This window comes from Leuresthes tenuis, unplaced genomic scaffold (genome assembly GCF_036924035.1).
Source record: "Leuresthes tenuis unplaced genomic scaffold, fLeuTen1.0.hap1 SCAF_9, whole genome shotgun sequence".
Taxonomy (NCBI): Eukaryota; Metazoa; Chordata; class Actinopteri; order Atheriniformes; family Atherinopsidae; genus Leuresthes; species Leuresthes tenuis.
Genome location: NW_027325363.1, coordinates 4,635,464 through 4,647,780, shown reverse-complemented (window position 1 = coordinate 4,647,780; position 12,317 = coordinate 4,635,464). Strand labels below are relative to the sequence as shown.

At 40.1% G+C, this 12,317-nt stretch overlaps 1 protein-coding gene across 2 annotated transcripts in view; it reads right to left on the bottom strand.

The window, feature by feature from the left end:
- Positions 1 to 12,317, bottom strand: part of gab2 (GRB2-associated binding protein 2) — a 31,684-nt gene that overhangs the window by 7,600 nt on the left and 11,767 nt on the right. For both annotated transcript variants that reach the window (XM_072391969.1, XM_072391970.1), the window contains exons 2-3: positions 10,703 to 11,003; positions 437 to 665 (exon numbers count right to left, since the gene is read on the bottom strand). In XM_072391969.1, coding sequence (XP_072248070.1) covers positions 437 to 665; positions 10,703 to 11,003 — 530 coding nt within the window. The remainder of the gene's footprint in view (positions 1 to 436; positions 666 to 10,702; positions 11,004 to 12,317) is intronic.

The window sequence follows — 12,317 nt, the reverse complement described above, 5'->3', positions numbered from 1 at the left end:
GCATTTTCTCATTAATTTGATGAAATCTCTTCATTTTGCTGTATTTGGTAAATTGGGTTACCCCAAAATCTGAAATTTGATTATTTTACCTTTTTTTGTCATCAGTAATGCAAAATAAATTCACAAACTAGAAATCATCCCCACTTATCAACACTTTATCAAATAAAATCTTTGTAAATAAAAGTTAAGGTTTTTTGTTATTTAAACTGATGTTAGAATATTTACTTAAATTTAATCTTCTCTTCTCTTTTCATGATGCTGCATCACATGCACATAGACACACACACAAGCAGCAATTGGATAATTCATCCCCCACAACAGTAGTTTTAACCCCTTGGGGCTTCTAAGCTTAGGAAGCGGTGTAAACCTGTATGTTGACCTGCATTAACAGAAAACAGGAAGCTGACACAGGACGTCTGAGGGTCATGGCGTTTACCTCGCACTCTCCGTCTTCCTGCTCATGCACTGGTGCAGGAGGAGATAGTCCTGAGGTGCACTGTTGGACAGGGAGCTACGGTGTGAGTGGCGCACAGGCACATCAAAGGTGAACAGCACAGGCTGGCTGGAGTGGATGGGTGCCGAAGACTTGCGTTCCCCACTCAGAGGAGCCATTGAGCCGGAGACATCTGCTCCAACAGACCGTGGCATATGGAGTAACCTGCCATCTGGAGACAGGAGAAATTGGAGTAATTGATTATTTAAAGCGCATAAGCTTATTTCTCTTGTCAAGTAACCTTGGGCTGTGCAGATCTGTCATGTTATGCAACTTTATGCAATAAAAGTTCAACGAGTCCCTTACACATTTAGCTTTGGCTGTCACAATTATTGAAATAAAAGAGCCGCATGTGATTCATTTGAGAGTTTAAGAGTTTTGTATGGTTTTGTAGTCAGTAGCTTTCAGTCTGCATTCTAATCAATAGAGAAGGGGGATCTGTCTCATGGGAGGAGAGAAAACAGCATCTCTTTGCTTTTTGGGTTACAGAGAGCAAATGGTAGGAACAGCACATGATCCAAGTTATCCTTTTAAACTAGGGTCAATGTGCTTTGTTTGATTTTATTGAGCTGACCATTGTTTTGCACAGTGGGACAGTGTGAACAAGATGGTCCTACAGTCGTATTGTTTCTGTGTGACATCCCTGATATTTCCATTGACTGCGAAGAAAAGACAAATCAAAGATGGGGATGTTGGAAATGGACTGGGCAGGAGGCCAAAATGAGGGGGTGCACATTGAGTTGTAGGAGTAGAGAGTGGGCGGCACACTGATCTATCGACCCGTGGTGCTGTGTGCAACAGTAGCAGAAGGAGAGGGGGGAAATGCTCAGCTGAAGCTAATTTTTCTCTTTAACTGTTCAGTAAATGCAAGGTGTGCATGTGAATATTTATGTAGGAACAAGGAGCTTCACTGCAGTCCAAACATATTTGAATTATGATTAGTCTAGTGGCTTTAGTTGGTAAAAATAGTTGAAATGCTCAGCACAACACAGCCTGATATCAAAAGATATTTAAGTATTTTTAGAAGATGGAATCAGCAAATGTTAAACTTCTCAGTAGGATAAATGAATGTCAATCTGAAAAGTGATAACCCATTTCTCCTCTATTCCCCTGATTCTTTATACAACAAAGAATTAGATGCATCACCCTGTCCTTTAAGAAAAGGGCAACAGTCTGAGTCAGGATATGAGCTGAAAAACACATAAAAGGGAGCTGTGTGAGCATGTGCGTATGCATGTGGGACGTTTGGTGTGCGGGATTCTGGCGTCCAGTTCACTGAATGAGGTTACATCCATGCCTGAGGGGGGAAAAAGTCTCTGCTATGACGTCTCCAGGCCAGTGGACACCAGTGAGATGCCCAGGCCCACGGCAACACAGGCAGGGACTCCCCCCAATGATCCTCAATTATACCATTGTTCTGAGTGATTCCATTTTCCCTGAGCTAGTTAGGCATCATCTCCCTTCTCCACAAAAAGCTTTGTAAAAGCTTTCATCCACTGCGGTGAGTACAAGGCCCCCTAATATGGGTAGATATATTGATTTGTTGTCAAAAGACAGACCCACCCCCTGTCCCTGCCGGTGTGGAGAGCTGCTTTTAAAACACAAGTTAGCCCTATACCCAAGCAGCGAAAGAAAAATTCAACAAAAAAGTTAAATGTAATCTTGGTAATGTGTATGAAGCTTGTGAGAAAAGGATAATGCTTTTCTGGCTCTCTGAAAGATGTTTGATTAGCTGCACATGACTGCCAGAAACAGAGCAATATGAAAGATGACTGGTCCAGTCAGCTGATGGAGTAGTGTATATTGCTCATCACTGACACTAATGGGCCTGATGATGTATGTCACTGCTGGGAAACAATTCCATGGATGCAGTAGAGCCACAACACAGAAATACAGAAAAGAGCACAAATATAAAGACAGACTTTCCAAAAGGCAATGTTTTTTAGAGTTATGAACCTAAATGCCATTATCAGAAACTGCCTGCTAAATCATGCTGAAAGTTAAACATCAAACAAGGTGAGAAAGAGAGAAAAAAGAAATATTTTCATTGCATTTCTCAGCTTCAACCGAACATAAGACTGTCAACAACAATGCATTAATAGACCCTTTTGGTTGGTGAATGACACTTGGCTATTCTGGGTCAAAGAGCTCCAAAGTTCATAAGCAATTATATTTGATAATACATCACCTACTGTCTCATTGGCTCAGTGGCCATAATCTAATAAAAGCTAGCTGCTGGTTTCAAGGGGCCAGAATTAGAACCATGCTGCATCACTCATGACAAGAACTTCTTTGTAGGGTGCTCATTTCCTCCCAGTCCGGCCAGATTTAGATGAGAACATACGATAATTTGATCTTGAATTATAAGTAAAAATAGAAAATACCACTGACCAATTGAAAATAAGAGGGACCACTTGATTTTTTTTAAATTTTGAGTGCTCCTTTAATCAACACTGCAATTAAATCCCTGAAATATTCCATAAAAAAACATAATCCAATTTAAACTCTGTCCACCTGTCTTTGAGTTCAGTAAAAATGCAATGTCCTTTAATGGGTTTCATTAGAGATTACACTGAAACACAGTCACTGAAACACAGTCAGGGCTCATACTACTACAAGTGTTGCACATTTACTTCAGTTCAAGGCCCTACAGGGTGGCCAAGTGGTGGGGAAGACCACCATGTGACACAAGGGTCAAGCAAAGGGTGGAAATCTGTACCACCTTCTTGAAAAAATACTGAAAAATTTTCACCAGTGATACCAATTGAACGTCTAGGCTATTAGTTGTCCTAAATGTTTCTGCTGACCCTGACTACACACAACAGCATGCCGCAGGAGACCACCGAGTGGGGTCCATTGGGGAGCTCTCCACAAGACTGACATAAGTCAATAAAGAAGATGCGAGACTGCTGAGGAGATGGGTCGGACCAGCAACACGTTCAGCTGTTACGAGGGAACATGAAATTTGACAGGAAGAGGGAAAACTGAGTCCTGGCTCTTGGTTTGTATGAATTAAACAAAGTTACAGTTTCTCCAATGATAATAGCAAAGCAAACAAACACAGCTGTACTCTCTGATCATATTACTCCCTACGAGTGCTCCATTGCATTTTGTGAGCACCACCATTTGACCACACTGCAACATCAGTTTGCCTCAATACACTGGACTAATCAATCATTGGGAAGGCTTAGGCTTGTCAAGGACAATGAATTACAGAGTCTGGGCAAATTTTAAAACAGCAGTTCACTTTCAACAGCCTGAGCCTCTTTCTGCAAGGCCATGGCAACATAAATCCTGTAACTGTGCAACAGTATGGCAAATACAGTACGAAATCTGCCCCAGTGCCACCAGCCAACCCAAAAACAAATCAATTATTTGTGAAAATGTGGCTTATGCATTAAAGACTGAGATGTTTAGAAATAACACACACCAAACTGTGACACTCGTGTATTGCTTTAACAACAATGTACATTAAATTAGCTGAGATGCTCTGAATGACAGAGATGATGAAGAATTAAAGACAAAAAACTGAAAGATGACATTAGATCACATAGAAACAGTGATTTATATATGGGAAGTTATTTATGTGGCATGAAAGATAATTTTTTTTAAAGTAAGATGTTTATTGGGTTTGAAAAAAGAAACTTCAAAGTCATGATCATCATATAATGTGGACACACACAAATATATGTATATGAAAGTATTTGAATTGATTTTCAATGTTAATTTGACAAATTCAGCAATTTTATTCAGTTTCATGACACCTTAAAACGAAAAAAAGCAGCTTCAGTTCTTTTTTTTTCCAAGGAACGGAAAGCAAAACAGACAATGTGAGGAAAACAAAACAATGGGAGCTGTGCTGCATAAAACAAAGCAAGGCCCACTGACAAGCTGGATCCTCATCCCTTAGTTGAGATTATTCATGTGTTTGAGTTCAAACAGCCAGCAGAGACCAGAACAAAGACCATGATTGACAAAATGATCCTCCATTCATTAGATTGTGCTCGGGGGTGGGTCTCTTTTCGTGCAGACACACGCCACACACCCAGTCATCTGATAGCAACAGTGCTAACACCCAACAGCAGAGTGTCGGAGCAGCAAGTCTGATTTCAAAATCAGATGTGTTGTAGTAAATGGTTACCAGTCTTCACAGCTGTCCTGTTTCCTTGCTTATTGTTGTAACTGTACTGTTCTTGCAGAAATCTACTCAGCTATTCAGTTCAAATACATTTTGATAAAAAATAAAATGCATCATAAAAACCCAAAGAAGATTCCCGCTCTTTGAATCTAAAGCTGTCGGACCGAATCTGTTACTGTAATATTCTTACAACATATTCTCAAATATCTACCTTCCAGCAATGTTTCAGACGCTGCCAGTAGTACACTGTGGGATGCATGGTGGCTACAGCTCCACGGCTGCAGAAACCTGACCTTACAGTGCCATGAAGTCATTTTGTTTTTTAAATCAATGCAGATGAAGGGCACTTTGGTAGGAGAAAAGCCAGGCTCTCTTTTAATGAGAGCGTAAGGAGCCTGATTAGAGGGAATGTGAGATGCATTTACATAACATGTATGTTCGTCTATACTCTACTTATTTCATGTTCTTCAGTAGGACATCCCCAGTTTCTCAGACTAAGACGACGGGTTTGGTCTCCTCTGTCAGTTTTGTCCACAGTTTGATAGTTTTTTGGTTTTATTAGCCATAACTTTGACACCAGACATCATCCAGAAATTGGCACTTGGGTTCCGATCAGAACATCTGGATTGCTACAATCTTGTCAGCTTAAACAAAGTGCTTCATCCCTTTTTCATTTTGTCTTACGTGAAAATTCTTGGCTGACGAGAAGATAATTTCAGAAAAGGAACTTGTTTTGCTTAAAAAGATCATTGATGGACATTCACTTCGCCACGTAACTGTACAACAGGAATAACTCCAGCTACAGAGATCCTGGACTAAACCATGACTTTTGTCTCCAAACTTTGCGTTCAGCCTTCCTCCAAATTGCCACCAAAACAGGTTTCTCATCTCACCAGGCTTAACTGGACAAGTGCAGCTCAATTCAGTTTTATTTTTATGGCGCCAAATCACCACAAATGTCATCTCAAGGCTTCTCCTCTATTCACATAATATTCATACACTATATTTTTTCTCCTGCTGCAATCGGATGCTCAGCGAGTGCCAAGTCAGAGATATTATAATTGGCCAGCAACTGAACTGATTTCCCTTTGAGTCTCCATACCATTCCATTCACCCATGCATTTGTCTCACCAGCTGTTCTTTAATGCCTTGAATGAATTAGTGTTATAGAAAATCATCAATGTTCTAGAGTGCTGCAACCAACTTTGCTCAAAGGTTCAAAGGCTCGTTCCTCAGATCCTTAGTTTTCAGTCAACGTGATGCAACACACTAACCTGCAGGAGGATTACAAGCGTTGCTAGACTAGTGTTTATAAAACTAATGAAATTATCTTTAGAAAACATGATTTAACTATTAGGTAGAATCACGAAGGGCTTGAGATATTTTAACAAAATGCAGTTTGAAATGCATAGTTTATAAAACATAAATGTTTCTACTTACTAAGTGTAGTTAAGCAGTGATCACAGAAACTACATCACTCCAACTCTTAAAACTATTTAAGTTACAAAAAAGCGCATACAAAATGCCTTGTACTGTGTTTTCCTTTTTCATTTTTAAAATGAGAGCTTAACAAAGATGAACAAAACCTAAAAGGAAAAGCACACGTGGAATTGGCAGCAAAATGAATGAATGTGTGCTGTGAGGAAGAGTGTGGATATGAGTGAAAACAGGCAGAGCACAGGACAGAATGACAGTCGATTGTGAAACAGTTAACTGTCACATATTGCCCTTGGTTATCCTTCCTCATAGTTGCGAGATGCAGTTTACTCATGGCAGATTAGGCCAACTGACTGACAGAAGGGGAGTTGAGATAAAGATGCTGATATAACTGATGTTAGATAAAATCCCAACAAAATCCTCAGACAAACACATACTTCAGCACTCCTTAAGATGTGCCGTTGTCTAGCTAAACAGAGTTAATCCCATCTACAACGTCTGACTTCACACTGGCACTGCAGCTGTAAACATGAGCAGAAAATGTGCACACCCCGAAACCTTATTGCTGTAATACAGAAACAGGATCCAGAACCCCAGCTTGATGTGCTCCAGTCTGGTTAACGCCTTCTCTTTTTCTATGAATACAAACATGCTATCTGTAAAGCTACTCGCGTGTCTATATGCATACTGAATATCATTTCCATAAGAGGAACTAACTTCTCAGGTTTTAAAAAAGCTGGGCTGTCCTCCTCCACCCCCCATTTTTTTCCAGACAGGGAATTCCCAGACTGTTGGATGACACAATGATTCAGATCTGCAGCTGGCTGTTAAGAGGAAAACCTGCAAAATTTGTTGCTAAAGAAGTTTAACGTGTTTTGTGCTTTGGCTTTGTCTAATTATCCCCCACATATCTGAGTCACACGACTGAAATATAGTCACAAGTACAAGATTTCTGCAAGCTATGATACAGGTTAATCTTTTAATGCGCTGCCAAAGTGAAAGCAACACGCAGCTCCACAAGCACCATGTGTTATGACATTAACAAGAAAATATATGCACTCTTCACGGGTAAGGTTAGGGTGCTGAGAATTTCCACACAGCAAGAATGTATCATCATATATGGAATTTGTCCCCATTTTGACTGTAGTAGCCAGGAGGCTTTCTACTTACACCTATACACTGCTTTGATATACTCTTCTTGTGACAAGTTGTAAAAGGATTAAGTGATTAGCTTATTTAGTTGTCTTTGGAACATCATTAAGCAAAGTTTTGAATACTTACTCAAGATCAAGACCACTCACATCTTTTTCTGATAATATAACCTTTACCTACATTAAATGTTATAAAGGGTTTGCATGAATTGCAAAATCCTTTAAAGCAAATCTATGTTTTGGGATTTTGTTCTTTATAAATTAGACATGCACATAGAAGGGTTATTACTGATTCAAAATGTTTATTTCTGTCCTTAATACAAAGTAGTGGTTTCAGTCCGTTATATGAAGCTACATTCACAAACTACTGATGAAAGCACTCGAGAGGGGGCTGAGCATTTGTTTCCATTGCCACACTGACAACAACCTGACACCACATGAGGGGAGCAGGCAGGAGTTTTTAAAATGAAGATATGATTGGATCTGCTTGAGATTCAACAAATAACTCCTTTGAAAATATGGACGTGAACACCATCTTGTGCAAACAGGTTCCACAAGGAAGATGCTAGTTATTTTGACTGTTCTTGAGTTGCGTGTCCTGTTTGTTTGGCTGTTAGAAGCAGAAAATGGAAGAGAAACCAGGAAGAAGACACGCAGCTTTCTGAGCACAGAACAAACGGACTTGGTGGCGTTGTCATTTAAGATCAGTTTTTCACAAGCAGCAACGGCATCATAGCGAACCAATAGTGCACATAAAAGCAACGAAGGAGTAGCATAAAATTTCTACAAAAAAGTTGTGAGCCTGTCTAGAGCATTGAAACACATGCATAAGATATCAGTTTTCATGTGTAGTGCTAAAAAAATAAGCTCTGATAATGATGAGAATCAAGGTTATGCCTGGAGGAAGATGCTTGTGGTTTTTCAGAGAATGGTGTGTTTACACAAACAGGGTGTTAACCAATTCAAAGCCTCCAACTATTTGAAATCTGCTTAATCAGGGTATGAAAATGCATTTTAATGGACACAGAGCTCACGCTTTCAGAGAAAATTTCTCTTCACATTTCTGTGAAAACAGTTATATGACCAAATGAGTCTGGTGACCAAATTAAGACTAACCAGACTGAAAACACAACTGCAGCTGTCATGACTAAAGCTTTTTTTCCCCTCCAACCCATCTCCAATACACACCCTGCTAGTCACAGTAAAAACAGTTTGAGATCTATAGCAGCACATTGCTAATTACACAATATGGACCAGGGGGATCTTCTCATAATGTGAGGATTATTACATTGTCCACAGCTATTTTTTAAATTACACACCTGGACATACTGCATGTTACAGATGATCAACCATGTGGACAAAGATTAACGTCTACCAGCTGCCAGATGGTGGGAAAACAACAACATGAAAACAATCTGGATGGGTAATAATAAGAAGAAAAGAGGAGGTTTTCTATAGTGAAACATGTGCTACTGATAATTGTTTTCATGAATGGAAGTTGAATGCTATCCTCTGTTTTCAGGAGGTAAAATTACAACAGCTAGACAATACATCAATGTCTACCATCATGTTGGATCTGTGATCACATATCGATAACAATGATGATCATAGAGACTGAGTGAAACTGCTGCTAACAGAAAGAGTTAAGTATCGCCAAGTTTAATTTTGAGTCTTTTAGTGTTTGTAGTAGTTATCTTTTTAGAATAGCCAGAGATTCTTGTGGAACATAATGTAGGTTAACTGAGGATCTAAGGCTTGAAGGTAAGAGGACCAAAGCAAGTTTATATAAAAACATTACAGCATGGAAAGGTTATCATTATCAAGTCTGCTCTTATAGGCACTTTATACCAACACACTTTATCAATGGTAGCTTAAAAGGATATTTTTGTTTTTTTCGGTGGGGTTGGGTTGCGAAGTACTTATGGATGGTCAATGTTTCAGCTGCAGCAGACAGCAGTCAGAGAGCTCTCAGTTTGGAGAAGCAGGGAGGAATTTGGAGGAAGGAGCTAAGCTAAAAGCTACATAGAACGATGCCACAGAAGAGCTCATTTTCGCCATCTAAAACAATTCAAAGCAAGAAAATGGTTCGAGCAAACATTATCTAAAGTGAATTTTACATTGTGTCACTTTTATATCAGACAGTTGTTTAATTTCTCTCTATTTTTTCAACATTCGTGTTGCTTCGTGGCATTGCATGCACGTAACTGAGTCCATCAGGAGCTGTGTCAGACTTGTTGGATAGCTGGGTAGCTATTATTTCTGCAAGGATTTAAAAGATGGTAAAGTTTTGGGCATTTCCAGACATTTTACAAATTCTTAGTGTCTTGTCATTGCTATTCATTGCAGAATTTTGAGTAAGAGCTAATCACAGGTAGGATAAGCTGGGGAGCCACCATGCATGGGATAACTCAGAGCAACACAAACATACTTTGGTTGAAGAAATGGTGAAAAATTAAACAACTGTGATGTTCCGGAAGAAATCACCACTGCATATGCTCTGTGAAATTTGTGAGGATTGAGTTGTTTTATATGGTGATGTTGCTATTCTGTGGCTCCCTTCTGAGTAGCCGGTAGCTGACCTACTCTGTCCCATTTCCTGACAGACTGTCCAAACTGAAAGCAGATCACCGTCTACTGCAGGTGAAACACTGACGACTAACACAACCCCACTTTACAAGGATAAGACATATCGTGCTCAACAGCTCAGGAACAAAAGCTGTAACAAGAACAGATAACTGAACATGGTTATCACCTAACTAACTTTAAGAATATCCAGAGTAATAATTTCCAATGTCCTAAAAGCAGAAATCAGCAGCTTCCTTATACAAAAAAAATGAAGAAAAAATCAATAATAATCTCAGACATTGTGTCCATTTATCTGGCAGTGATGTTCTTATTCCATTCTCTCAAATAACAATGACGGAAAAAAAGCAATTGCCAATGATATCATGTGGCTGATCCTCTGTTTACCTTGCTTGCCGACCTCTTTGTGAAAAATAAGATGCCTGCCGTTTCAGATAACATGAGAAAGCACAGTGGGAGATTAATAATAGGAAAGTGTTAATGCTTTTTGTTTTGTAAAACAGTAAAGACACTGTGTATAGGAAACACTCTATCTACTTTAAAAGACTGATATGTAAGCCTATAAAATCTTTGTTCTTGTCTTCAAATTTCTTCTCAAAAACCTCAACTTATTTAGCACATAATGATATATAAGAATTTCAGATTAACCACCAACATTTCAGTATCACCCCTCTCTATTTCAACTACAATTTGGTGTACACTGACTTTTTCTGCTATTTAAGTTTAAGGTAGGTGCAGCAGATACTGAAGACCATGTGTAGAAATGTCTTGGCTGCCGGGTAATAAGAAGTTTCACTTGAGCCCATTTCAAATTTCTTTCTCATCGTTTAAAGACAAAAACAAGCTGGAACAGAGATAAAACAGAAACAGATGATCGGTCATGATGAAAGAGTCCCTTACCATGACCGTCGTCTGACTGGTTGAAACCACACAGCTGGCAGATGGAGCGGACCCACTTGTTCATCTCCTCTTCAGTCTCGGCAACAAGATAAAAAGTGCGGTCTGAAGTCTTGATGTCGAAGACAAAGCTGTCCTGGAACTCCTTCCTCTTAAAGGTCAGGCCAGCATCCACCTGCTCACAGCAGTGCAGGTCGATGACCCGGATGGGCTTCTTTGAGTGGTCATTCTTGTAGTACTCCAGAACATCAGGGTCACCACTCATGCGGCCGCTGCGAAGTATAAACCAGCGTTTTTTCCATGCCTGGAGAAGAAATTTAAAAAAAAGGTAAGAATATGACCACACCAAGAGAAAGCACTTACGCTCTGATTCATTCAGTCTCACAATATTCATGTGCACATGTCATTATACTGTAGAATAGTAGCTGTAATGTAACAACACCAAATCCATCTGCATTTTAAACAGCTATAAATTATGGTTCACTTTAAATTCATACTCCATTTGAGGTGAAATGTTTCTATGGTAACACAACGAACAGCTGGACTCCAGTTGCAACTGTTCAAGTAAACTTGAAAAAGAAAAGTGGGCTTATTTGAGCACGCATGTGGTTGTGTGTGGTTTGTGTCTATGTTAGCAGCCGTGGGGGAAGGGGGGCAGCAGGTGTTTATTCCCTTCCAACGTACTTCCTGTGCAGATATCCCTCCCCGAGCGAAGAGAAGCAGCGCTCCTTTATGACAAAGACTGCAGGCTCCACCCGCCTCAAGAACCGGTAAATGACACCTTTCTGGTCCAATAATTATCAAGCCACATCTGCATGTGATCACTGAACCTTCGTCTGAGAGTGTAAACAATCATCCTTCTTCACATCCACATAAAAGTCAGCAGTGGTACAAGCTCCAATAGAGCAAGCAGTAATAATGTAAGAGGAAGAAACTACAGTGTAATATGGTAGTGAACCAATAACATTGTTGATTTGTCAGCTGGAAAGACACAGGAAGAACAGTGGCCTTCATGACAACAGCTTCTCATACTTTTCCAGTGGCTGCCTAAAGGGACTGTGTGTTTTCTGTACTGCAAGACAAAAGAGGAAGATAGACCAGGAAAGGAAAGGGGGCGTAAAGGAGGTGCAGGGGGGGGGGGCAGGGGGCTTTTGGCTCTCTGCCAGTGATGCACTTCCACCAGGCAATGTCTAACATGCAGGCTGCTGACACACAGGATCCTGCAGGCCTCCTCTCCCTCCATCAACACAGACACTGCCGCAAGGCTAACACCTCCTCTCCCCACCCCACAAATACACACATGTACACACACAGACAAACACAAATAAGAGATATCCCTACTCTCCTCTGGAAAAATGAACACTAAATGTTCTATTTTGAGCGGCCATTAACTTTCAGATGCAGAGGTGAAACTAATGATGGCTGAAATAGCTGCCTTGGCTTCACTGTCTAGGTCATGTGCTTATTGGTTATCTGTCACAGTGTAGTAGCTTAGTGAGCCACCAGGAAACACTGCGACAGAAAGCAAAACGCTGCTGCTGAAAACAAAATCGGAATTTGTCTTCTTGACAATAAATATGTGCTTGAGAGGAAAATGCAAGAGCAAGCCAAATATACT